General features: G+C 35.0%; 1 protein-coding gene across 3 annotated transcripts in view; it reads left to right on the forward strand.

The window, feature by feature from the left end:
* Positions 1 to 27867, forward strand: part of MCTP2 (multiple C2 and transmembrane domain containing 2) — a 258463-nt gene that overhangs the window by 204960 nt on the left and 25636 nt on the right. For all 3 annotated transcript variants that reach the window (XM_005560564.5, XM_073998498.1, XM_015453430.4), the window contains 2 exons: positions 11582 to 11704; positions 14354 to 14395. In XM_005560564.5, coding sequence (XP_005560621.3) covers positions 11582 to 11704; positions 14354 to 14395 — 165 coding nt within the window. The remainder of the gene's footprint in view (positions 1 to 11581; positions 11705 to 14353; positions 14396 to 27867) is intronic.

Here is a 27867-nt window from a genome sequence, read left to right on the forward strand (position 1 = left end):
GTGGAGATTGCAGTGAGTGAGCTGAGGTCATGCTTCTGCACTCCAGCCTGGGTGACAGAGCGAGACTCCATCTCAAAACTAAAAAATAAAATAAACAAAACACTGGAAGAAGGCATACTCCCAATTTTGGGCCTTTGCGTTTGCTATTTCTTCTGCCTGGAAACATTATTCACCTAGATACCCACACCTCCTCCAAGGTCTTTGCTCACTTATTGCCCTCTCAGTGATGTCTTCCCTAATTACCTTACTTGTAATTGCAAACCCAACCCCACTGCCTGATATTCCTTCCCTTCCTTTTCTTTGTTTTGTTTTCTCATGGTGGATCTTTTACCGCCTGATATATATACATAGTTTATTTTTCTATCTCATCTTCAACCCTCATATACAATGTAAGCTACATAAAGGCTGCTTTTAGTTTGTTTTTGTTTATTCTTGTGTCTAAGTCAATGTAGGTGTTTAACAAATCAGTACTGAAGAAAAAATGAGTAATAAATTTATCCAGGAAATAAAGTAGTGACAGGAAGATGAGTTTAGTTTGTATGGTCCAGGGATAGAACATTATAAGTGAAGAAATAGTCAAGCAGTTGAGAAAATAGCTTTCTAAATTAGAGAAAGGTGTATGTTCAAAAGCAAAGTCCTGAACATCGTTTTATATCTTAGGGTTTGCAAATGGTGCAGTGTGATTAGGAACCTAGAATGTATGGTGCAGTTGGATTATTATGTACAACCAAGTCTGAGCCAGTTAATGAAAGGTCTTAACTGTTAAATTATGAGGTCTGGATGTCTTAATGTTGGCTAGGGGAAAATGGAATATTTTAATCAGTTCGATGCACATGATAACACCTAGTCGTGTTTTGTTGTTGTTTTGCTTTGTTATAATGATATGTAAGACATGTTTTTCCTGCTTTAACAAAAAAAAGGCAGTTACAACTTCTTGAGAAGGGGCTTGATCTGTTACCTTAGAAATGAATGTGTACCTGGTCAAATTAAAATTTTTTAAAAATTTAACCCTGGGTTTTTTTTGAACAGAATTAACACAGCTTTGTTTCACCTTTACCCAATATGTTTATACTAAAATAATCTTACTTATGTGATTTCCCCCTCTAAATTATGCCCTGTACAATAGGATGATTTTTCATAAATATTGTATGATTATTTAAAGATATACTGTTTCAAATATCTAGATTTTATCTTTATTATGACAAATGATTTGATGTACAAAATATTCTGAAGAGTATCTGTGTCTGTTTGCTGCCCTTTCTTATTTTCTTGTCTGAAGGACCACTCCCGTGGTTTTTAAAAGAAATTTAGAACCTTCTTCAGTACTTTTCAGATGAACCAGCTTCTAACCCTCTTAAGTATTCATACAGAATCATTAGATTTTGAATTAGCAGTACCTTACACCAGAAGAAATCAACTAGCCCTTCCTTGGACTTCCTGGGATGTTGTTCTTGTTTCAATTTTAACCCAGGAGTTTAGTAAGGTTGGAGAGTTTGGGTCGGTGGGAAGGAAGGTGGATGTTGGGTCCATCTATTCTTTTTCTTATATTTGTTTTGTGGTGTAGGAATGGGTAACATAACAGAAAGTAGATTTTTCATTAGCTGAAACTTAATTTATATGATGACAAATATAGAGAACATATAGAGTTCTCTTATGATTTTCTACCACAAAAGAACACTTAATTTTATTATTACATACTTAATGTACTTATGTCATCTTAGGTGACTACAAAACAGAAGAGCAATTTAAGATTACCTGGTTACTTTGACCAATTTTGGGTCAAAGTTCTATGCTATATAATGGCCATGTTGGCTAGATTCCCAAATGTCTGTGGCATGCCTAGCTATTTACAAAATAGAAGTATAAAACAACCCATGATTTTGTGTGAACAACCATAATGAAATATATTTATTCAAATGAGGCTCTTGATTTCATTTTTCAGTTTTTTAAAACACTACTTTCATGGACAGTGTGTAAGCCATAAGATGCACACTCTAATCTCTATAATCATATTTTGCTTTGTTTCAACAAAAGCAGTGTTTTTGAGAATTATTCAGACTCGGCTTGTAATTTGGCTGTTTCCTAATCTCAAATTCACTCTTGAAGGACAAAAGGACAGAATCTTAAGATAATTTCAAATGAGATCCCAGAGTATTTAGGGGAACAGCCCTGTCATTCATTGAACTTGGTATCTGAAGTTAACTACTTTTTAGTAGAGGCATTCTCTTGAATGTTTAGAAGATAGTTAATAGCTTGGTTGATTACTTAATTGGTTACAGACCACTTCATCACCACTTCATCATGAAACCTGATAGACATAACCTGATTTGTTCTTTTAAAATTTTTGTGACATGAGATAACATCCTTCTCGTTAAAGAAACAATACGTAGAGGATTTGTGAGATTTGTTCAAGTGTCTATGGCAATGCTAGCTAAGTTCTTCAGTCACAGCTAGCTTGGAGCTACAGACTCTTGAAGGTATTTTGATCTTTAGGGTTTTCCTCAGAAAAAAAATAATCTTTTCAGAGTCACTTTCTCCTATCTGAGATTTAGCATGTATATATTTTCATAAAAACTATTGCAGATAAATTTTAGGATACAAAGTGAAGAAATATTTGCAGCTGAAAATTTAAGGCAGTATTTTGAAATTACACTTTCTGGTCACCTCTGCACCTGTGTCATGGAACATACTGGGAAGACATGCATGGTAGAGTAAGAAGTTTCCTTGGTGCCAGAGAAACCAAGCTTCAAGCAATGGTCCTAACATACGTGATTTTTCTGTTGTGTTTCTGAGTATTGTTCTACCGTATGGATATATTCACTTTTTGGTTGACATTTGGGCCATTTCCAGTTTGGTTATTTAGAATAATGCTGCTGTGCTATGAACATTTGTGGACAAGACTTTTGTGAGACATATTATACAGAAGTAGAAAAGCTGTATTATGATAAATATATGTTCAATGTTTTGAGAAACTGCCATACAGTTTTTCAAATTGGATGTACCATTTTGTGTTTTTACCAAGGATGTGTGAGAGCTGCAGTTGTTCCACATTTTTGTCAACACTTTATATTTCCAATGCTTTAAATTTTAGCCCTTCTAATACATGTGAAATCAGATTTTGTAGTGGTTTTAATTTGTGATTTCCTAATGCATAATCATGTTGGATATCTTCCTATATGTTTGTAGGTATTCATATGGCTTTTTGTGTTTGAAGGATTTGGTCAAATATTTTGCCCATTTATATTGAGTCATCTTATTAAATTGTAAGAATTTTTTTGTCTTCTGGAAACAAGTTCCCTTTCAGTATATGTAGTGAAAATATTTTCTTCATTTTGTGATTTGCCCTTTCCTTTCCTTCCAAAGAGCAAAAGGGGAGTATATTTTGATGAAGTCTGTGTGTGTGTGTGTGTGTGTGTGTGGTGGGGGGGTTGCTGTCTGACTCTGTTACCCAGGCTGGAATACGATGGTGCAATCATGGGTCACTGCAGCCTGTAGCCTCTGGGCTTGAGTGATTTCTTTGCCTCAGCCTCCTGAGTAACTGAGACTTACAGGCACATACCATCATACCCAGCTCATTTTTGTGATGTTGCCCAGGCTGGTCTCAAACTCCTGGCCTCAAACAGACCTCCCAGTTTGGCCTCACAAAGTGCTGAGATTATAGGGGTGAGCCACCACTCCCAGCCTATTTTTTTTTCTATTTTTATGTCACTCTTCATATTTTTTGTGTCCTAAGAAATCTTTGCCCACTCTAAGATGGCAAGTTTTTCTCCTATCCTTTTTTCTTAGAAGTCTTAAAATTTTAGAATTTACATTTAGATGTATAATCCATTTAGAGTTAAATTTGGTATGTTATGTGGTAAGAGTAGATGATTTTTTCCCCATACATATATCCGGTTTTTCTAGTGCCACTGTTTAAAAAAAATCCAATTATTTTCCATTGAATTACATTGGCAACTTTCTTAAAAATCAACCACTTTTATGTGGATCTATTTCTGGACTCTGTCTTCTATTCCATTGATGTATAAGTCTGTCTTTTCACCAGCACTACTTCTATTTTTGCTACAGCTTCATAATAACTTGTGAAGTCAGCTAGTGTGTTATTTGGTAAAATTGTTTTGACTATTGTATGTCATTTGCATTTTCTTTTTCTTTCTTCCTTTTTTTTTTTTTTTCTTGAGACGGAGTTTCGCTCTTTCACCCAGGCTGGGGTGAAGTGGTGCAATCTCAGCTCACTGCAGCCCCCGCTTCCTGGATTCAAGTGATTCTCCTGCCTCAGCCCCCCAAGTAGCTGGGATTACAGTCATGTGCCACCAAACCTGGCTAATTTTTCTATTTTGAGTAGAGACAGGGTTTCACCATGTTGGCCAAGCTGGTCCTGAACTCTTGACCTCAGGTGATCCACCTGTGTTGGTCTCCCAAAGTGCTAGGGTTACAGACATGAGCCACCACGCCCGGCCTGCATTTTCATTTAGTGTTTAGAATCAGGTTGTCCATTTCTATAAAATAAGGATTGCTTGAATCGGTAGGTCAATTTGTGAATAACTGCCACCTTAACAATACCAAATCTTCCACTCCGTGAACTAGGCATATTTATTTTCTTATTTACGTATTCTGTAATGTTTCTCAACAATATTTCATAGTTTCCAGTGAGGATATCTTGCTCATGTTTTATAAATTTTATTCCAAAATACTGTGTTGCTTTTGTGGTGCTACTATAAATGGAAATTTTAAAATTTCATTTTTTAATGTTTTGCTGCTAGTATTAATATCTAAAAATGATTTTGATATTTTAATAATAATTTTGTATCATGGACTTTGCTGAATTTAATTGTGATTTCTAGGATTTGCTTTGTAGATTCCTTAGGATTTTCTACATTTAAAAAATTATGTCATCTGCTAAAAAAAGTTGTACCTTTTTTCTTACATTTACGCCTTTTGTTTCATTGTTTGACTTTATTGTAATGGCTAACACATTCCATTAAATACCGAATAGAAGTAGCGAAAGCAGACATGCTTGCCTAATTTCTAATTTAAGGGGTGCATGCAAGTTTCCCCATTGTAAAATAATTTTGTCTGTTCTAGAACTTGATATAAATGGAATCAAACAGTAGGTACTATTTTGTAGAAGGCTTTTACCACTCATGTGTTTTTAAGATTCATGTGGTTGCATGCATGAGTCTTTTCTTTTTTAACTTGTATTTGTCTTTTTAATCAACTTCTCAAGGTACAATTTATGTACAGTAAACCCCTGCCAAGTATGATCAAATATGGTAGCTACAAAATTTTTACAGATGTCCTTGAACAAATTGATGAAATTCCTTCCAATTATTATTTGTTAAGAGTAGAAGGGTGTTGAATTTTTGTCAAAAGCTTTTTCTGTATCTGTTGAAATAATCACATACCTGTTCTCCTTTATTCTGTCAATATTGTGAATTACATTGATTTTTGAATATGATATCAATTTTTCATTCTTGGAACATATTCTACTTGGTTATAATTTAGTTTTATATATTTCTTGATTTAATTGACTACTATTTTCTTGAAGATTTTTGCATCTAAGTTCATATTTGGTCATTTGTCTGTATTTTTATTTCTTTGTAACAGTTTTGTCAGATTTTGATATTAGGGTAATACTGGCCTCATAAAATAGTTGGTAAGTATTCTTTCCAAAGTGATACTCTTTCTTTTCTCAATGTTGAGTAGAATTCAACAGTGAAACCATTTGCCCCTAAATTTTTCTTAGCGCAGACATTTTCGATAAATAATTCAACTTATATATTGTTCAGTTCTATTAGGTTGTATTTTACCATTTTTTCCTTTGTTTTTGTTTTTGTTTTTTTTTTTGCCACAGTTATTCATTGTATTTTATCTCTGTCTTTTTTGTTTATAGTGTTTTATTTCATTAATATTTAATGTATTTTTTGTATTGTTGGATTTTAATTATTTTATATTTACCTCTTTCTTACTCTGTTTCTCTTCTTTTGACTTTTAGATTTCCATTTATCTGTTTACTTTTACAATTTATTCCTCCCTGCCTTTTTTATGTAGTTGCTCTGAGTATTAAGGTGTATGTGTGTATATTTTCCCCTTAACTTTTCACAGTCAATTTAAGATTAATATTGTATAACTTCATCTAAAACATAGAAGCATTACATGTCATCTAAGTCTAAATGTCCATCTACCTCTAACCTCATTTATATTAGTTTCCCTGTGTTTCACACCTAAATACATTATGTACCTCACCAGGATAATGTTATAAGCTTTGCTTTAACCATTTATAAACATTCTGAAAAATAAAAGAAATAATATTTTCTATTTACTTATGTATCTACCACTTCTGATACTTATTTATTCCTGAAGTTTGCATTTCCATCTGGTATCATTTTTTCCTCACCTTGAAGAATTCCTTTAGTATTTAGTGATGTGCAGATATCTACTGATAAAAAATTCTTTTAATTTTCTCATATCTAAATCTTTAACTTTCATTCTTATAGGATATTTTTACTGGATATAGAATTCCGAGTCTAAAGTTTTTGGTTTTGTTTTCGTTTTGTACTTTAAAAATGCTATTGTATTATCCCCTTGCCTCCGTGGGTTCTGATGACAAATCTATGGTGATTCAAATTGTTGTGTTTATGATAATGTCATTTCTCTCTAGTTTTTATCAACATTTTCTTATTATCTTTATTTTCCAGAAATATGGTGATGCTATTTATCCCCAAAGCTGGATTTCTTTAAATTTACTCCTCTTGAGGTCCTCTGGACTTCTTTAATCTGTACATTTTGTCTTTTCCTAGATTTGAAAAGTATTCAGCCAATTCTTCTTTAAGTATTTTTCTACCCATTCTTTTTTTCTGAAATTCCAAATACCCGTGTTAGAACTTTTGAAATTTTGACGGTCTCCAGACCTTCTATTAATTTTTTTCTATTATTTTCTGTCTTTTATATTTGATGATTTCTCTTGATATCTTTATAGTCACTGACTTTTTCATTCTTAATTTTTCTACTAAAAATATCCATTGATTTTTAAAATGTTTAATGTTGTATTTTTTAGTTGAGCAATTATTTTTTAATGTTTCCATTTTATGCTTATATTTACTGTTTTACCCATGGTGAGTTTATTTTTCCATTGCCTCACTGAGCATGATTTTTATAGGTGTTTTAAAGTTCATTTCTGATAATTTCAACATAAAGTTTACCTTAGAGTTGGTATCTTTTGATTGTCTCTTGCTGGAAAATAGTTTCCATTTTCTTGACTCTTTGTATGTTGAGTGGTGTTTGAATTGTATCTTAGATATCAGCAGTTCTATGTTGTGGAGACTCTAAATTCTGCTACATTCTTCTAAACAACTTTTTTTTTTTTTTTTAAAAAGGAAGGCATTTAATTTTATTAGACTCAAAATGCAAACTTTATCACATGTCTTATGGTGATAGCTTTGATCTTAGACTGCTTTGAGTGTGCTCTGCATGTATGCCAGCAACTTTAGCAGCATTCACATACTGAATTTGGGGTTAACCTTTGCTTACACTCTCCTTTCAGTGTACCTCTGTACTCTCCAGTGGTCTTGGTTGTCCTTGAGTGCATTCCTGTTTCCTCCATTCAGAAGTAATGGTCAAATTTTCATTGGAGTTTTATATAACTGGTACTATCAGAGTGACTGCAGCTGCTCTTGGATCAAAGATACAAACATTTTTAATTAATTCCATGCAGATCTGATCCCTTCTTTCAAAGTTACAACTCTCTTTCTTTCTTTGAAGATGCTCAGATAATTACGCTTTTTTCTAAAATAAAATATTTTTCTAGGGTTTATATTTGCTTTTCCTGAAAGATATGTTTGTTAGGAAATCAGTTCTTTACTACAGAAATGGGAATTATGCATTGATTTAAAAAATTTATCTAAAGGCACTAAGGTCTCACTCTAAAAGGGTTTTAGGTTATTTGAATGTGATATTTAAATATAACTCAATTTTTGTTGTAAAACATTTCTAGGATTGCTTAAGTATTCCTGATAGAGGCAAATGCTATGGCAAATGAGGTGTTTACCTAAAACAACCATCTCCTTAATACTGGTAGCTGTTCAAGTAATTTTTTCAAAGACATATTTAGTTTTAAAATGAAGAAAGCAAATTTAAAATGATGTGTCCTGATTTTTCTCCATAGCTTTATGTCAGCCTCTTTTTACTTGAAGTTACATTTAGCAATTTAAAATAATAATAAAGTCCATTTACCCAGTAGACAGGCATTTAGAAACAACCACCATTTAGTATATAGTTAAAACCCTCAATTCCCAAAAAAATTTAATAGGGAAAGGGAAATAGGTAACAAATAGGAAAATTTCTAGCTTTATCTAATAAAGAAATTACTGTTGGCTCTACTTTTTGCTATGTTTTATTTTATAAAAAAAAGAAACATTTGAAAAGATAGAAAAATATAGGAAAAGATTATATATTTGATATTATAAAATTTTAAATAAAGGAAAGTTGATGGAGCAAGTCACACTGGAGGAAATCAGTGTGGTTTGATTTTTTTCATTGATCCAAAAAGTATTTCAAAAATTTCACACTTACACATCAAAAAAAAAAAGTTTAGCACTAGGAGAAAAGTACAGAATGGAAGAAGGTGAAGGAAAATCATCATGACTTACAGTTTATATGATTTTCTACATCAGATCTACAAAAGAATGTATTTGCAGTCTCTTACAGCTAATAAGAGGGCTCCGAAAGAAAGTGAACAATGTATAAAAATTAGTATTTCTGTACCCAGCATTAACCAATTAAATGATAAACTTTAAAATTGTTCCATTGCTGTTTATAATAGTGTTAAACTCCAAGTTACTTAAAAAAAACATGGAAAATTAGTACAGTGAAAATAATAAAATATTTTGAGATACCTGAAAGAAGTTCTGAATGTAGAGAAATAATCATTATGAAATGTCAATATCAAGATACCAATTATCTTTAAATTATAAAGACAATCTCAGTCTTAATTTTTCTGAGTTGTTTAGAAATTTACAAATTAATTCTGAAATACATGTGGAAGAGTAAAGGGTGAAAAAATATCCAAGATCATTTTGAGTGTGTAATAAGAGACTTGGCCACTCAGATATTGTATGGTTACTAAATTATAGTTTAAAAATGTGGTCTTGGTAAAATATAGGAAAATATATCAATGGAGAATTGAGAGGGCTCAGAAACAATAGACACATTCATGTGGGAACTTGGTATATTGACAGAAGTAGCAATGTAGGTTAACGAGAAAAATGGGGATCGTTACAGGAATTTAGCTGTAAAAGATGGCTATAAGGAAAAAGTTGACATTGAATTGCCTGAGGTAAAGAAAAAATTAAAGCAAAACCAAAATTGAGACAGAATAAAGATCATACACGGTTATCTTTTAGAAGAAAACACAAGGAAATAGCTGTATTAACTCAAGGTAGAATATGATTTCTTAAGTAGAACACTGAATATTAAAGGCACAAATCCTCATGTAAAATACTAATATATTTGATTACATAAAACCGCTATTTCAGCCCATGTTTGCATTGATGAGGGAGTAGAGTTGACAACTTGCAAAGCATTCATTTGAATGGGAACTATATTAGTTAAAATAAATGTACTTGATTTATGTATACACCATGAAAAGAACTATAAAATATACTATTGGTTAAAATATTTGCAGAACAATAGGAACATTTTTATTTTGTTTGTTATTCCTAATATATACCTAAGGTGCCCTCAGGTGGGAAAAATTCACATCAAATTTAGGACAAGGTTGCCTTTAGAAGTGAGAAGAATAGGACTGAGGAAGGTTGACAAAAATGAGTGTCTATGCAAAACATCTTTAAGTATTAGAAAATAAAATACAACAACACGGTTTTACCTCAGTGAAGGAGTTTCTCCCAGAAATACAAGATTGCTTCAAATTATGAAATTACAAATACAACACATCACCATATTGGTGTCTTTAAATGAAAAGGATAGAACCATCCTTATCATCTCAGAGGATACTGAAAGAACAGTTAGCTACCAACCATTCTTGATTTTAAAAATTATACCCTTGTTAAAATTGCTGGACAAATTTTTGTTTAAAACATGTTTTTATTAGGTTTGGAACAGATATGAAAGAGTATTTATAAAACATTTCAAAGATATAAAGAATAATGATCACCTATGTGTAAATTTTCTGGTATTAAAAATGGTTTGTGTGTGTGTTCTTAATGTGATATGATTTATCACTCTAGAAGTATTTTCATTAAAGCCAAGAATTAAACAATGATATCCTTCTGAACAGTTTAACAATTTTTTGTAGGAGTAACAAAATCAAGCAGAAAAAAAAAAGGTAAAAATAAAAGAAAGAAAACAGAAGAGAATCCTTATTTGTAGATTATGTGACTATATTCTTAGGAACCTCACAGGAATGAAATAAACTATTTGATACAATAAAGAATATTCAGTAAGGCTGCTAATGTTAAAAACATATATATAAATTATTTGCTTTTATATGTAAATAATGACAAGTTTGAAAAACATAATGGAAGAAGTGATTTTATTTACAATGGGCACCAAAAATATAAAAGCAATATATGATAGCCACAAAGAGAAAATTTTTAAATGTTAGAAAAAGTTTTTAGCAATAAAACAGTATTGCTTTTGGAAAGGAAGATTTCATATTTAAGATGCAGTAATTTGCCTTTTCTAAGTTGATATGTTATAGCAGTGACTTTTTCAAGCACTTACAGACAGCTGATAACCACAAATTATCTTATTTCATCTTCTAGACTCCCTGTGAGTTTGAAAAGAAAGCAAAACTCAAATTTTGAAGTAATTTACCCAAGATTTCACTCCTGCCTCATAATTAAAAGGTGTTCTCACCTTATTTATCCTAATTAGTGTGTTTCTTGGAGGTAGAACCATCTCATTTGCATTCATGTCTCTAGTAACCATTGTAGCATAGGCAGTTGGACTCAGTCTGAAATTGTCACTTGCCTTTCCATGTGAGGAGTCACAAATTTCAGAGGTTGACAGAAATTGGGCAGCTAAAAGAATACCTTTTCTGATGTAGACAATGCTAGCCAATCATTTTCTTGTGTCCATAGAGTCTCAAAATTGGTAGATTTTAAGGATTTTAACAAAAGTTTGGAAATCCAAAGTCTTTCTCTGAAATATTTGGATTTTTCAATATTGGCAGCCAATTGAAAAAGTAATGGCTTTCTCCTGTTCAAATAAACCTCACTTTTGGCCAAATTTGGCCTGTGGCCTGCCTCTTTGTGACCTTGGACTTTTTCCGTACTACTTTCCATAAATTCTGGCACACTAAAATCCATGGGCTTTTCAGGTATGAAGCTACTGTATCTGTCTATTCCAGAGCGTGACTAACTAGCTCTTTCTATACTACCAGTTCTAAAACTGAGTTGATCATTGTGTGTGTGTGTGTGTTTGTGTGTGTGTACCTGTTTGAAAATGTTTCTGAAAGTGACTAGAGATAGCCCAATTGAATCTCCTTATGTCAATGTGTAGGAATTTGATTGCTCCCCTAGTGTTTTATCAAGCAGTCATGTGTTCTTATTTGTCTTTCAATCAGGTATTTTTGATCACTGTCTGGAATTTTGAGCTATATATGATCCCTTTGGCATTGTTGCTGATGTTTGTCTACAATTTCATCAGACCTGTGAAAGGCAAGGTCAGCAGCATCCAGGACAGCCAGGTAAGCAAGCATTTGGAGTTCTGACATTTGACTGCCGAGAAATGTGTTAACAACAACAAACTACCACCACCACCAAATCATGGCCCAAGTCCATTTCGTTTGAGATGTGAGGCAGTCCTACAGATGCACTCATTTTGCAGTGGAGGTCTTCTATCATGTGTAATCTGGAGTCTTCTTTCTGTGGCATCTTATGTTCCTGAGTCTTGGCCTGCTTGAGGGGAGCCTCTGGTTCATGGTTATTATTTCCATGCTGGTAGCATATGTCTGTGTGCTCATATGATTCTCTGTAGAGTTCCTGTGAACAATCTCCTCAATCACCAACGAGACCTTTGCTGCCTCTGTGGGCCGTTGCTGGGCATGCAGAGAGCTCTGCAGGGCTAACTCTGGCCTTTCCATGAAGGTATCTTATGCAGTGTTCTCTCTGGCTTGAAGGCTCAGGAGATTCCCAGAGGCTTGTCAACTCCCAGGGCAATCACAGAGCAGGTAGGCTTAGACCCATCTATTTGCAGGTGCCCACATTTGTCTGGAAATTCCCAAACTTCCTGTCTTGTTGAAGAAAGCAAGACCCTTTCTCAAAGACATCACTCCGCATCTACTCATCCCACTTCCACTCTGACTCTCCTGCCCCTGGCCCCCTCACTGCACCCTATAAGATCTTTTTCTGCTCTAGGTGGCCAGGAACTTGTATTTGTAGGCTTTTTTTTTTTTCTTTAATGATGTAATCTAGGCATTCCAGATTCAAGAACCGAGTTTTTTAAACAAAAATCTAAAGTCCTTGATTAATTTCCTTTCTAGATAGATCAACTTCACATTTGGTTTCCCAAGAGTCAATCAAATCCTGACTGTTTTTGCTTATTTTTCCTTATGTCCTCATAATGGACTTAAGGGAGGTTTCTGGTTTCACTTAGGAAGGAAGGAAAGTGGGAAAAATGAGTACTGTGGCAAGAGGAAAATTTCAAAATTTACTTTCAGGCAATTTCAAAATTCTATTCTGTTTGATTTTTAATGTTTTAATTTTAATGTTTTAATTATTTAATGCAATAGGCATGAACACATATCAGTGAGAAAATAGAACCAGCTAATAAATGAATGACTTTAATAGATCCATTTAAGGACTAGGTTTCACAGAGTTATAGATAATGGAAATTTTTGCAAAGAAACATCTCTAATATCTGTGTTGTCAACAAATATTTTTACAATGCTTATGCAGGTTTTATGTGCCCACTGTGTATATGTGTTTATAGTATGTGCATATGTGTGCATGTATGTGTGAGCATGTACATATACTAGCATACATGTGCATATTAATATACCTATGTGCACATAAGTATGTATGTATAAAGCCTTTATCAAACATTGAAAATAATTACCTAATTTAGTGCTATAACACAACTATGAAAGAGGCAAGAACTATTTTCATTTTATGTCTTATGAAACTACAGTGCATATGATAAAGTGATTTGCTTAAAGTCACAAAGCAAAAACTATTGAAACCCTGTCCCAAGCTAAAGACTTCTCCTAAATATGGCGTTTTTTCCCTCCCATAGCCTGTTTTCATTACCTTCCTGTTTATCCACTGGCTTTCATGAGACATGTTTGCTGCCAATTGTGAATAGGTTAGTTCCCCAGATGACCCATGAGTACCATACAAACTGCTGACTGCATCTTGTGAGAATTCTAGAAGGTAGGGCTATACTGGCCCTGAAGAAATTTCTTGATGACTGCTCCGTGGTTTTATGGAATGTAGCAGAGTATTTTCTGGATACTTCAGAGTTACTCCTTTTTAAGAGCATGATATTGTCAATTCTCTTTACTATTGGAACAATGACATCTGAACAAGCGTGCCTGACCTTTGCAAGGTTAAGCAGAAATGCAAGTGTTCAAGCTGAAAATAGAACCTGTTGTCTAATACTGAGCTTTCTTTCCAAACTACTGACCCTATTTTATTATGTACCAACAGATATTAGTTTTTAAACATTGTGGTGCTATGATCAAACTCTGGCCATTAAATAGCCAAGATTTTTACATTAAACAAGCCCATTAGCAGTACAGCTGGTGCTGTGGCACCTGAGCTAAAGCCAGGCACCCTTTAGTCCAGCTCTTAGCCTTGAGTTTCCTTCCCTCACCTGCCCCTTCTAACCCTAAACCCAGAGCAAAATAATAATGCCACAGTGAAACCTGTAACTTATTTTTAAGATTGATTATATTCAGACTAATGCATTCTATACTGTCTAATGTTTCAGTAATGGCCCCAAAGGGAGACAGCAGTCATTATAATAACAATGAGCCTAGCACCAGTGGAGTATGGTATTCTCAGCCTTAACGTAGCAGTTGGTTCATTTGTCAGAATAAGAACAACACTGTTTACAGAAAGTACAACTCAGCAATGCATTTTTAAAGCTGGCTGCCTTCAAAGGGCACTGGCCTAATAGTTTATTTATAGTCAACAGTTTTATGTAGATTATGCTTATTGTTTAGAGTCCTGCCACAGTGTCCCTGAACTTTAAAAGAGTTATTTTTTAAGAGGTTATAATGCATTTCAAAAATATGAATGCTTAAAGTCTGTAGGCAAGCTTTAAAATGTGTCTAATTTGCATTTGTTAATTTCAGTTGATGTTTTTATAAACACGTTGTGGGATTTCCTTTCAGGAGAGCACAGACATAGATGACGAGGAGGATGAAGATGACAAGGTGCGTATGTTCAAGAAAGAACACAAAAATACACTAGTGTTGTCAACAGATAGCATTCCTCCAGGTCGAATCTCTCTCCCCCCACTTTTTTTTTGTATTATAGAGTTACCAGTATAGTAATATTATTGTAACTTTTTAAAAGGATATCCATTTTTAAGATTTTTTAAAGTGACGTTGAAAAGGGTAAAATAGAAGGAATAATTGAAATGTTATAAAAAGCATAACTATAGGAGGCCTTTTATTGGATGCAAGCCAAGATTAGCCTTCCCCTTCAGAGATAAAAGGTAGCCTAGGAAGTCAAAAGTAAATCAAGTGAAATTGCTGTTTCTTTCGGCTCATGTCTGCACTCTGTGGGGTGGTCACCCACTTCCGTGCCTGTCATTTTCCCAGCTGTTCCTGGCAGTGTTTTCAGCTATATGTCTGTGTACATCTGTCCTTTTCCTTCTCCTGGGAGAATCTCTCAAATCTGCTGCTTTTGTTGTCATTACGCTTTCAGACAAACCTTCTGGAATAAAATGAAACAAGTGAAATGCCAAATGAAATGCTACTAGCTTAATGGACTTCCAGTCTCCTTAACCTGTGGGTATCTGGGGCGAGGGATGGTAACATGTAGGAGGCTTGTGGAGAGAAAAGGGCAAAAGGGGAAACCTTGAGAGTAAGTATCCCGGGTAAATGCCCATTGAATAGAAATGTATTCAAAGACACTGGCTCTATGATACAAAGAGCCTTAAAATTAATTGAGTGGACCAGATGGTTTTGCCCATTTGAAGCAAATGGAGTGGATTACAAAGTAAATCTTATTTGTTGTGTTAAGAGGATCATTAATAGCAAAATAATAAAATCAACTATAATACTTTTAAAGGAAAAATGACCTTTTTCAGAAAAGGGGTTGCACAGACGCAAGTTTCTTCTTGATGTCTTCATGTTAGCAGTTACTGAATGATTAAATCATTGAATATTGTCAAAGGAAAGCTAAGTTAATAAGGTTTATAATGGGATGTTTTACCAAAAAAACAGAAGTATTAATGAAATTATTTTAAACCTGTATGAGGTGATAACTACAAGTCTAGGCCTCCTGTTCTTCAGACTGGCCAGCTATCAGGTGGGGGTTCCCACAACCCCTTTCTTGGATTCAATGAATTTCTAGAATGACTCACAAAATTTAAGGAAATATTTACTTATATTTACTGATTATTACAAAGGACACAACTCAGGAACAGCCAATTGGAAGAAATGCACAGGGCAATGGATGGGGGAATGGGTGTGAAACCTCCACACCCTCTCTGGGCACACCCTAGAGCACCTCCATGTGTTCACCAACCCAGAAGCTTCCAGAATATGGTATTTTTGTTTCTATGGAGGCTTCATTACATAGGCATAATTGGCTGAATCTTTGGGCATTGGTGTTCACGTCAATCTCTGCCCCCCTCTTCCTTCCCTGCAGGCCAGAGCTGGGGAGGACTGAAAGTTCTAACCTTCTAATCACATGTTTGGTTCCCCTAGCCACCAGCTCCCCCATCATTAGAGGCTTTCCAAAAGTCACCTCATTAACAGAAATCCAGGTGTGGTTGAAAGGGGCTTGTTATGAATAGCAAAAGATGCTCCTCTCACCTTTCTAGCTCGAGCTATTTTAGCAAGTGAGACAAAACCAAATATTATAGCAAAGATGTTCATCTCTCTCTTATCACTTAGGAAACTCCAGGAATTTTAGGAGCTTTGTGCCAGGAACCAGGGACAAAGAACAAACATACATTTCTTATTATATTACAACATCACATTAGGCAAAAATCTAAATATTTATAAACCAGGCCTGGATGAAAGGAAGATTTCTTCCTGTTTGGCCAAGCCTGTTTAAATGAACCACCAGTAGAAGAGGATGTTCTCTACCCTTTAGGAATAACTGTGACCATGTGTCTTTGGCCCATCTAATAAAGGAGAGTATCCAACAAGAAGATGAATGGAAACATGGTATTCAGTGACTGCCAAGCAACAAAATCAGGTCATAGTCAAGACCAGTGGTTGTCAAGGTCTAGTCTGCCACTGATATGTACCTCAAGAGCTACCTAAAGGTCTGGAGAGATAGCCCTTTGGTCTGTGCTTTAAACCTTTCTGGGCAAGGATGACTGAACAAGGAGTTGGAACAGCAGCATCCACAGGGATAAGCCTGGGAGCTGTTGCATTCATCTCAGCATGGCCCAACCCATACCAGTTGAGCCCACCTGTCCCACGTTGAGGGCACTGGCACTAGGGTTTTCCTCAGTCCCCCCAGGGAAAATTTATTCTTAACATGTTTTTATTATAGTATTTTAATAGCACTTTTTAATAGACAAGTATAACCATGGTGGTTTTGCTCTCCCAATTTTATATTTCTATGAAATCTTCTAGAGGAATAAATCTAAAATGATATTTTGACTTCTGTTTATGTCTCTCCTGCTTAACACAACCCTTCTATTGTTAGGAAAGACGGGCAAATTTTTCCATCCTTGTCCATCTCTTTTCATTCTTCCTTCTGTAAGGGATTGGTAAACTAAAGGGATCTTCAACTTTCAGACTTTTTGAGTGCACATCCACATATGTATTACAGCACTTGGTTTCTTCTCTGTGTAGATCAGCTTCTACCACTGAGATGTGCTTGTCATAGACCAGGACATACAGTCACTGGGTGACTCCCCATCATAGTGAGCTGGAAGAAAGGTCTTATCCACTGAGCCCTTCTGGCTTCTGTTGTGTGTTAGACATGACAGACCATGCTTCTGGGAACTGTAACACACTCAGTGAGAGATGAACTGTTTACAAATTATAAACACACAGCCATTTTGTTCAAAACCAGAAGAGGAGAGAAACTCCTTTCTACCCAAACCATCCATCTTGAAGGTGACACTCTTTAATTGCCAGTGCTCCTTCCCACCAAATACCATCACGGACGACTGTGGAAGATAAAAGCGTGCCGGGGCCTGTTGGCACAACTTCCTCGGGAGATGAATGCTTTGCCATGTTCTGCCTGTCTCTCATGCACAGACCAGGACACTGTCTGGGGTCTGTCATTCTTTTATTGTCTGGAACAGGGATTATTGTAAAATGACATCACTGTAACCCCTTGTTCCTTAGCATTATGAAAAGTTCGTGGTAGTAACTTGTATTAGAAACCAGATTAGACTTCACAGTTTTGCCTTTTCTTTTGTGGACTTTCAGTGGTAACATAGAACTTTCAGGTAACTAGGTTTTTGCCTTTTAGGAGATGAAATGTACAAGCTAAACTTTGAAGAGAGGAAATCCCTCCTTTCTAATACCTGATGGCTCATGTAAGAAATTGCTTGTTACAAGTCTAGTTTTCTAGGGACTCCAGAACAAACAGATAATAGCTAAGTTCAGCCAACAGCAATCAGTTGGCATTTCCTATTTGTATTAGATTCCATATGTGGAATCCTTCCATGTGGACCTTATTTGTACGGATGGATTACAATGAAAATTGCATTAATTTTCTACACAGTAAAGGTCAGTAATTGAAGCATGAACCAAGAAACTATTGTGTAAAATGCTGTATCCCATACTTAGGAAAGGTCATGCAAGACAATAATATCTTGTTTTCATTACAGAAGGTATAAATACTTGCATTAGAGTTTCTTTCTTTTTCCAGCCCAACAATCACTTACATAGAATATTTCAGCATTTTCTATTAACATCAGGAAGAAGGAATCATAAGGGCATGTAATAAAAGAAAAAAAGCCCTGCTTAATGCTATCAAAAAGAAACAGTGCTCTAAGGCTTGCATTGTGGGTTGGTTTGTTCATAACTAGGTTGTCAGAAATAGAACTTGAATGATCTGTCCTTTTAGGATCATCAATGAAGTCACAATTGCCTGACAGTGTTTATGAAAAACAATATGACCCTTTTATATCAGTTGTAGATGAAAAACAGATATGGACATTTTCCTTTAAGGAAATAAGAAACATCCATTTTTGTTGATTGATTGAGGAGCATATTATAATGGAAGGATGCAAATGGATATTGTATCTATATTCTATTTTCACAAATTAGTTTGTCATTAAAATTTAAGTACAGTTTAAACTATCAATTTCAGTGTTTAAAATGATTTTCCGTCCTCTAAATTGATTAGCCAGTCCCTTCCTCATTGCCCAGACAGGGCCTTCTTAGTGAGAGAAGCACATGGCATGTATCTAGAAGGAGTTCTCACTGTGAATTAACCTGTAGAGTCCTTTGGATGATGTGGTTAAGTCCACCGTGCCTCGTTCCCTGTTTCCTTGTGCCAGAGAGAGAGAGGAGATGATCTATAATATCCTAATCAGAGAAAACTCTTGTTCATGGAGGTCTTCTTACAATCTAACAATAAGAGTAGTTTTGTCTATAATTCATTTGTGCTTTTGTTTTTGTTTTTTTTTTTTTTTTTGAGACAGAGTCTCGCTCTGTCGCCCAGGCAGGAGTGCAGTGGTGCCATTTCGGCTCAATGCAACCTCTGCCTCCCACGATCAAGTGATTCTAGTGCCTCAGCCTCTGGAGTAGCTGGGACTACAGGCATGTGCCACCACACTGGGCTAAGATTTGCATTAGAGATAGGGTTTTACCACGTTGGCCAGGCTGGTCTGAAACTCCTGGCCTCGTGTGATCCGCCTACCACGGCCTCCCAAAGTTCTGGGATTACAGGCATAAGCCACCATGCCAGGCCTGTTTGTGCTTTCTTCAGAATGTCTAAAACATAGTAAATTGGTTAGATTAGTAATTTTTAAAACTATGACATGAGCAGTGATACTTACAATGATAAAGTGTTGTATTTTTAAGAAAATAAAAAGCCAGAGAGTATCTTTGAATGGTTAACAATAGTTACACGTGCACACACTCACCTTCAGGGATATACAATTTATATACAGGGCATATTGTAAAAGACCTGGTTATGGATGATTTTCAGGGGAATAAAGTGTATGGGCATTCTAATTTAAGTCCTTTTAATTTGATTTAATATGGTTTTTAGTGATGAAGTGACTTAATTGCTAACATTTTTATCATACTATCTTTCAAACCTTTTATAGTGAAGTGGATTCCAGCCAATTCTTAATTATCAGTTTATGCATGTTTTGGATGAGAGGGGGTTGCCTTCCCAATTTCCTGTAGTCCTTTGGCAAATCTACTTGCTCAGATACTCTTTTTAAAAATCAAACTCTCATTCTTAAAAATGTTTTGACCTCATAACCTTTAGAAGTCATCCAGAAATATTATCAATCTGGCCTTTTTGAACATTATTCAGAGCATCCTTCTTATTATCAAGCTCACTAATATTCCTAGTACAAGTAGATCTTTCTGATTTCTAAGGATTATAGTATGTTATTCTCAAATATTATGAAATGTGATATGCTAGACTCGGATGAATTACCTATCCTTCTCTTAGCGAATGTGCAATTGTCTGACCAAATATCGTCAGAGGCTCTGATTTTTTCGTAGTTTATATAGATTGAGTATCCCTATTATAAATACTTGAAATCCAAAATGCCGCCAAATTTGAAACTTTTAAACTCTAATTATCAAAGGAAATGATCACTGGAACATTTTGGATTTCTGATTTTTAAATTAGGGATGATCTACCAGCATGATGCATATATTCCCAAATCCCAAAACAATCCAAAATCCAGAACACTTCCGGTTCCAAGCATTTTGGATAAAGGATACTAAACCTGTATTGCATCTAGATATTTGTTTCCCATTACTTAGAATTGTCACATCATGAGGAGGTAGAAGACATTGGACATTGCATCCTGATTATCCACAAGTGATTGGTTTTCTGAAAATAGTAGCTATGTCTTTTGTATTTAAAAATAAATCCAATTGAGACCATCCTGGTCAACATGGTGAAACCGCATCTCTACTAAAAATACAAAAATTGTCTGGGCATGGTGGCACACACCTATAGTCCCAGCTACTCAGGAGGCTGAGGCAGGAGAATTGCTTGAACCAGGAGGCGGAGGTTGCAGTGAGCCGAGATCGCGCCACTGCACTCCAGCCTGGTGACAGTGAGACTCCATCTCAAAATAAATAAATCCCTCATCCGTTTTACTGTGACTCACCCAATTATCCAATGAGTTTATGAGATAATTGATAGAAAGGGGGGAATACCACTTTTTTCTTCAAGGGAAAAATAATCACTGGAATAAAATATTAAATAAAACAAGAATAATAAAACAAGGCCATTTCAAGTAAGAATTATTTAAGCAATTAGATTTATAAAAATATTAATATTTTAGAGTGTTTACAATTTGCAGACTGCTTTTATATGCAGTAGCTCTGTCAGTACTCAAAACAAAATATTAAGTTTCATAGTATATTCTCTTGTCTACAAATGAACAAACCAAGGCTAAGAGAATTTCAGTAGCATATCAGATTTCTCAGCCAGGATAGTGGCAACACTCAAACCCATCTCTTCTGGTCTAAATCTTATTTTTGACCATGCTCCATTGTTGTGAAGGAAACCTGTCATTAATTTATTGGTTCATTTTTCTGCATTATTTTGCCAACATTTATTGATGTCTTTGTACCAGAGTCTCTATGAATACAAAAATTACAACCATAACAAAGGTGTTCATAGTAAATAACCCCAATGCCCTAAGATTACTGCCTTCATCAAGGTTTGTAATGTTGTTGTAAATGCTATGTTGGGAAAGAGAGGAGAAATGCTAGGTGAGGCAGGACTGCTAAAAGGAGGTGATGTTTGAGCTGAATCTTAAAGTAATAATAATTACTTAACTTGTTCCATTGCCGAATCACATAAATATATTATCTTATACCCACTCCTTTACTGTACCTGGGAGAAAACTAAAGGATTCACACAGCTAAACCAGCAACTGCCGCTCCTGGTATATTTATCTACAATAGTTACAGTTATAGAAAACCATTAGCCCTGTTTACCTTGTGGTGGCATGGCGTTCTGTCACTTAGTGCAGAGTGACTTTTAATGAAATCAATCTTTCAAGGGTCTAGGTTCCAAATATTTTTTTCCCTAATCTGTTGCCAATTTTTCAGTTGTATTTTATGAGTATCTTCCTATTGAGCTGATTGTTTATTCCTTTTACCTTTTCAACCCTATTATTTGATACTAGATGAGATCCATGTTGCAGGCCACACATACAAAAAAAAGTGTTGGTAAATACCAGTACAGTGTGTAAGTGCTTTATGTAATGAACAGATAGAGCAATATAAAACCACTTAGAAATGATATTGATTCAAAATCCAAATACTGTTTTATATTCATTTCCCAAAGCAAAAGAACTACTTGAGAAAGAAGTACACTCCAGAAAGAGTACAGATCTCCCCACTCCATTTTGATAGCATGAGCTGTGGAGTTAACTGTCGTGTGTGTGTGTGTGTGTGTGTGTGTGTGTGTGTGTGCGCGCGCGCGCACTCGAGTCCACATCCGCGTCCCTGCATGCCCACAAAAGTGCCTCATGGGAAGAAATTCTTAATGACAGTTCCTGGTGCATTGCTGGGATTCCCAAAGAATAATTTTTAATTTCATGTATCAGAAATATTGCTACTTGTTCTTTGTTATGACAGATGCTAAGCTTTTTTTCATGCTAAACGCCACTCAATCTATTTCTAATGTTTATAATTTTCTAAGTTTTCAAATTATAGCCTTTTAATATTCAGTGGGATGAAACAGACCAAACATATTCTTGCTTAAAGTCTAAAGGTATATTTTTGCATCTTTAGTCTAGATGATTGAAATTACTGGGGGGATTTTGAGATAAAAATTTTTGCGTTAATCTCTTCTGAGAATTCTGTTCATCCTGTGACAACTACTACTCAGTTTTTAAAAATGTCAAAAGGATTTTTTCTGACATGGTCAATTTTCAGGACTCTGTCTCTAGTTTTGCTTGGGGAATTAATAGAGAAATGAGAAGTTTTCTAAATCAGAACATGTAGGAGAGATTTAAAGTAACACCCTGATTATATAATTAATTCTTAGTTGTAAATTCATTTTGATGGTGTTAATTCTCTGCCAGAGGCTCGAAGCTAGTTTATTGCACCTACAGTGCTATACTCATTGGAGACACAACGTCAATAAGGCCTTAAGGAAGGAAAGATTTGCCCTCTGATTTTTAAAATGTTTTTTCTTTTTTAAAAAAGAACAATTGTGTTACAACACAGACACATTATTTGTTCTCAGTTCAAATGCTTACAGAAGTTAGCAAAAATACTCAATCCTTTTAACGTTTTATAAATGAATAATGAAAAATGGTGGGCTTGTATTCGTCTTCATATGATGCATATTTTTAAGTTACCAAGTTAGTTTGTTATTTTTCTCACAATGAATGCCACTCTTTATTGTGTGTTAAAAAAAAAACAACAAGGAAACCTTATGAAATTTGAAAAAATCCATGCTTTCATTTCTTCATTATTTGGTCATGCAGACTTGCTCACAAAGTAGACCCCTAAAGCATGTGCATTTTACTTATGCTTCCACATTTTTTCACATTTGTAATGAGAAGTGATACTCCTCTTTTTCAAATGTAGGAATCTAAAACTATGTATTTAGCCATAATAATCTTGTTCATTTATTTAATCACACCAGTGGCCTTCACTATTTTTATTACACATTTCCCTCTGTAAATTGGAAGCCTTATATGTTAAGGGAAAACAGAAGCACATGTGACAGCAGTTCTGTCTTTCTGAATGAATCACTGTTACTCTTCCTAGGCAGTTTGGTAGCAACAGCAGATGTAATGTTGTGTTTGCTAAACTGTGTTATCACCACATTCCGTGGTTCAATCTGAAACGTGTAAATAAAGCCAGCATGATGCAGATGGAACTGCAGATGATCTTTCATACAACTCAGGGCAACATGAGTAGACTTGTCCTGGAAGATCATTTTCTTTGAAACTTAAATTAATCCCAGTATTCTTTAAACTAGACAAAAGGTTGTTCCTTCTTTTGTAGCTTTGCCTTCTTGAAGGGAAGTAACTTGTGTTTATGAAGCACCTGGAATATACTAGGTAATTTACATATGTGACAATATTTAATTTTCTCCACACTCCAATCAGAGTAATGACAATGATCTACATTTTCCAGATACTGAACTTGAAATTCAGAAAGGGTAAAGAATTTGCCATGATCACCAGGCTAGTAGATGACATGACAGGACCAGAGTTGAACCCTGTTCTCTGACTCCATGGTCTGCTGTATATAACATCATTTAACTTCCCTGGACTTCAGTTTCCTATACATAGAAATACTAATACTAACGGCTATGTAATACATCCTGTGATATGTCCATTGGTATATTGCTAGATATAAAGAGAAAAGACCCATAAAATCAGTAGTATCTTATTTTAAAAGAGATAAATTTTGCAGTACAGAGAGTGAAAAGAACATTTGCTATTAGGATGATTAAAATGATAGAGGTATAATGCAAATTGAGAGAACAAAGACAGTAGTCAGCATAGACCGGCATCCTTAGGAAGAGGATTCACAAAAGCCATCAAGCTTGAGTTAGGCCTTTCAGTCATTCTGCTATATTTATAAGGCCTAGAATCTTCTCTCAAACTGCAAGCATTTGCTTATTTCTTGGGTTGATGTAAATAATTATTTAATACTACTATAAACCTGATAAACTATTTTTGTCTTGCATCCATTTATTTCTCCATCAAACAAGCACTGTAGCAGCACTGAGGATGGACCCACCACAATTGTTGGTGCTAAGAACACAGGATCAGATAAAACGGCCTGGTCTTATCTGTTGATCCCCCAGTTCCAGCAGGGTATAGCCAAAAAGAGGGTAATGGAAGATATTAATGAAGCATCCAAGCTACAAAAATATAATCTTCTTGTAGCATAGAATCTACCATATCTTGATAAACACACATTGTCCAAAGGCCATTTTTAAAGCCTTTCAGAGAGCAAAAACTACATTTACTGCTAACCATAAAGATACCTGAACTCAGATGGAAATTTTCCCTCTCTCACATGAGTAGCAAATGCCTAGTTCAGGCATTTTAAGGAAGGGGTGGAAACACATGAAAAAACGTGTTTTTTTGTTGTTGTTTTTCTTTCTCCCTGTCTAGAAGATACTCTGGAAATAATTGGTTCTTTTCTTTACTAAATAATTTAAGGGAAAGTAATTCAGGTTCACCACAGATCCCTGTTTTCCCAGAAAGTTTTCATTTACTAATTATCCTCATTTTTAAACTATTGTATTTAATATATCCACTATAACAAGGTGGGATGTGTTGCTTAGGCTTTCAATTTAAGCTTTCAGCTGTTTCTGTGGTCATTACTAGTAGCCCATGAGATGCATGCACTGTGACCAGAGTTCTCAAAGACTAACACCAGGTTAACTGTAACAACCAGGAATGACCCATCTCTATTTTCCTGACTCTTTTCAGGGGCTGAGTGACTAACATCCAACTTTAAAGGAAAGCTTTTGCATGGTCCATAATAAAACAAAGTGCTCTCACATGAGCTAATCCCTTCTTGCTTCTGGCAGTGGTAGAAAGCATGTGATATCTACAGGCCCATTAAGCTGTGGCCACTGCCACAGGGCCTGTAAGATTCAGGAAGCTTTCAAATTGCCTATTCAGAATGGTTAGTAAGGGAGATAAGAAATAGGGTAGGTGTATGTTAAATATTTGCATAATTTAAGCCTTCCTACTAAGAGAATAAAAAGTAGGCTGAACACTCTTAGAATATACTATTTTACTCACTGTAGTGAGTAAATGTGCACTTTTTTACTTTTTCAATATGTAAATAAAAACACAGATTACATATTTAATGAATAATCATGTAGAGATAGTACATTTCTCAAACAGTTGTAGATAAATGTTTACATTTCTTCTCTACCCTGGGGCCTTGACTTGATCATGTCACTGACATGTAAAAACCTAAGTCACAAACCTGCCGAAGAGGCCTCAACAGCTACTTCAGGAGGAAGTATCTAAGAAAATCGTTTCTGAAAACATTATTTTAATGCATACAGCTAAAAATGTGCGTTGATATCTCTCTCTGTGGAGCATGACTTTTCATTTAGATCAAATGACTATTTCTTCTGCATTAATTTATATCATTTTCCATTTCAAGATTTCATTGTACGTATATGAAAAATGACCAGGTAGCTGTTAATCTTCCTGCTAAAGGATGCAAGCACAGTATCAGAGAACTTTGTGAAATTATTTTCATTTTTTAACCTAATATATGAAAACAAAATAAACCTTTGCAAGTTAACTCTACAAATACTGTAATTTCTAATATCAGAAATGCCACTATAAATTTAAACATTTATTATCGAGAATTATTTAACTTTACAATGATAATATGAATGCAAATTTTGATGGAGCAAATATTGCAACTAATAAGATATTCCTCCAAAATGAAGAAATATGAGGCAGAAATGTACTTGGTGTTGGCTGTGATGCACTAATTATTCATTAATTGCATCAAGACAAGTGATAATTTTCCACCACTTGCAAAGTTCTAGTGTCCACACTTATAATTTTTTTTATATACACAGTTGGGATATCAACAAGGTTGTGTGATAAAGATACATCACATATAAAAATAAACATCAGCATGGCAGTATGTACTTCTTCTTTACCCATTATCATTTTAGGAAGGTTTGAACCTTTGAAGATACCTCAGTTAACTTAAACATTCTCCAAAATTGGACTCTTTTGTGGAAAAAATAACCTCCCCTAAATTATGGTCATAATCAGTTGGAAAGTTTTATTCAAAATTTTTTATGACTGAAGTACTAACTTCTATTTTTGGAAGCTTTTTCTGAATGGAAGTGAATTTTTTTTTTTAAGTGGCCAAAAATCACTTCATTTTTCTATGAAAGCAACATATAAAAGGTCAAATACTGTGCATGATTCAATTTTTCAATTCTGAAGTTATACTTTAGGTTATTTTTATTATTTTATTAGGTGGAGTCTCGCTCTGTGGCCCAGGCTGGAGTACAGTGCCGCGATATTGCCTCACCGCAACCTCTGCCTCCCAGGTTCAAGCAATTCTCCTGCCTCAGCCTCCCTAGTAACTGGGATTACAGGCGTGTGCCACCACAACAGGCTAATGTTTTATATTTTTAGTAAAGACGGAGTTTTACCATGTTGGCCAGGCTGGTCTCGAACTCCCAACCTCAAGTGATCTGTCCGCCATGGCCTCCCAAAGTGCTGGGATTGCAGCTCCTGGCCTAGATTGTTTTATGGGAAGAATTCTTGTGATTTTTAATACAATAAATATACATTCTGACCATTAATGGAAAGAAATTTAGAAGGCATTTATTTTTCAGCATACATTTTGTTAAATGTTCTAACATATTGTCTTGAAAAAATGTTTGACAGGAAAAGTTCCTGTGAATGAATACAAAAATACAGTGCCTTTGAAAATATTTGGGATGAAGTATATACAGATTTCAATATTTTAAAAATAGATCGAGAATATTGTCCATGTACCACATTTTTGTTGTGAGTTTTCAAGGTACTTAAGTGCTCGTAGAAAGTGTTATTTTTTTTAGACAGTCTTGCTCTGTCGCCAGGCTGGAGTGCAGTGGTGCCATCTCGGCTCACTGCAACCTCTGACTCCCTGGTTCAAGCAATAATCCTGCCTCAGCTTTAACTGCAAGCACGCGCCACCACACCCAGCTAATTTTTGTATTTTTAGTAGAGACGGGGCTTCACCATGTTGGCCAGAATGGTCTCCATCTCCTGACCTCGTCATCCGCCCGCCTTGGCCTCCCAAAGTGCTGGGATTACAGGCGTGAGCCACTGTGTATTAGTCATTAAAATTATGGTCTACAGTGGAGTCAATTAAGGTGTCAATTTGATGACACCTCTGAAGGTGATTGATAACAATTTCATGGAATATTAGAAATAAAAAGATGCCACTAAAAAGTACGTTCTTTTGAAAAGTAATCCTGACGTGGGTAGACAGTTGTAGCTAATAACTGACTAAAATATATGAATGTATATCACAAATAATCCTCCTTCTTGTGTCATTTTAAAATATCCAGATGATCAACAAATTTAATGCACAAAATTCTATTTATTTGAAAATAATGTATTTGTGAAATAAAAATGGAATAGTTTTGTAGGTCCACCAATATAATAAAACCAAGTTATCAGTTCATCCATATTTCAAAAATTAATTCTGTTTACTTCTACTCTTAAAAAACAAGTCCAGATGATAAGTTCTTCTGGTACTCAAGATATAGTAAGACTCTTTAGCCTAGTCTTTGGATATTTAATACTCCAAACATCAAATTCATTATAAAGTAACAGGACTCGTGAGCATCGTTATTTTGGCATACTAACTCATGCTTTCTTCACAACCAGAACCTCACTATTTGGGTGTTTCATAGGGGGAAAAAAATTGAAATAGGAAGTTTTGATTAAATTGAGTGACATGGAAACTTGAGTCATTTTCCAAGAAATTGTTTTGACCTAAACTGGATGCTGCCAAAAAGAGGAAGCCACTTTTGG

This window comes from Macaca fascicularis, chromosome 7 (assembly GCF_037993035.2).
Source record: "Macaca fascicularis isolate 582-1 chromosome 7, T2T-MFA8v1.1".
In the NCBI taxonomy this organism is placed as follows: Eukaryota; Metazoa; Chordata; class Mammalia; order Primates; family Cercopithecidae; genus Macaca; species Macaca fascicularis.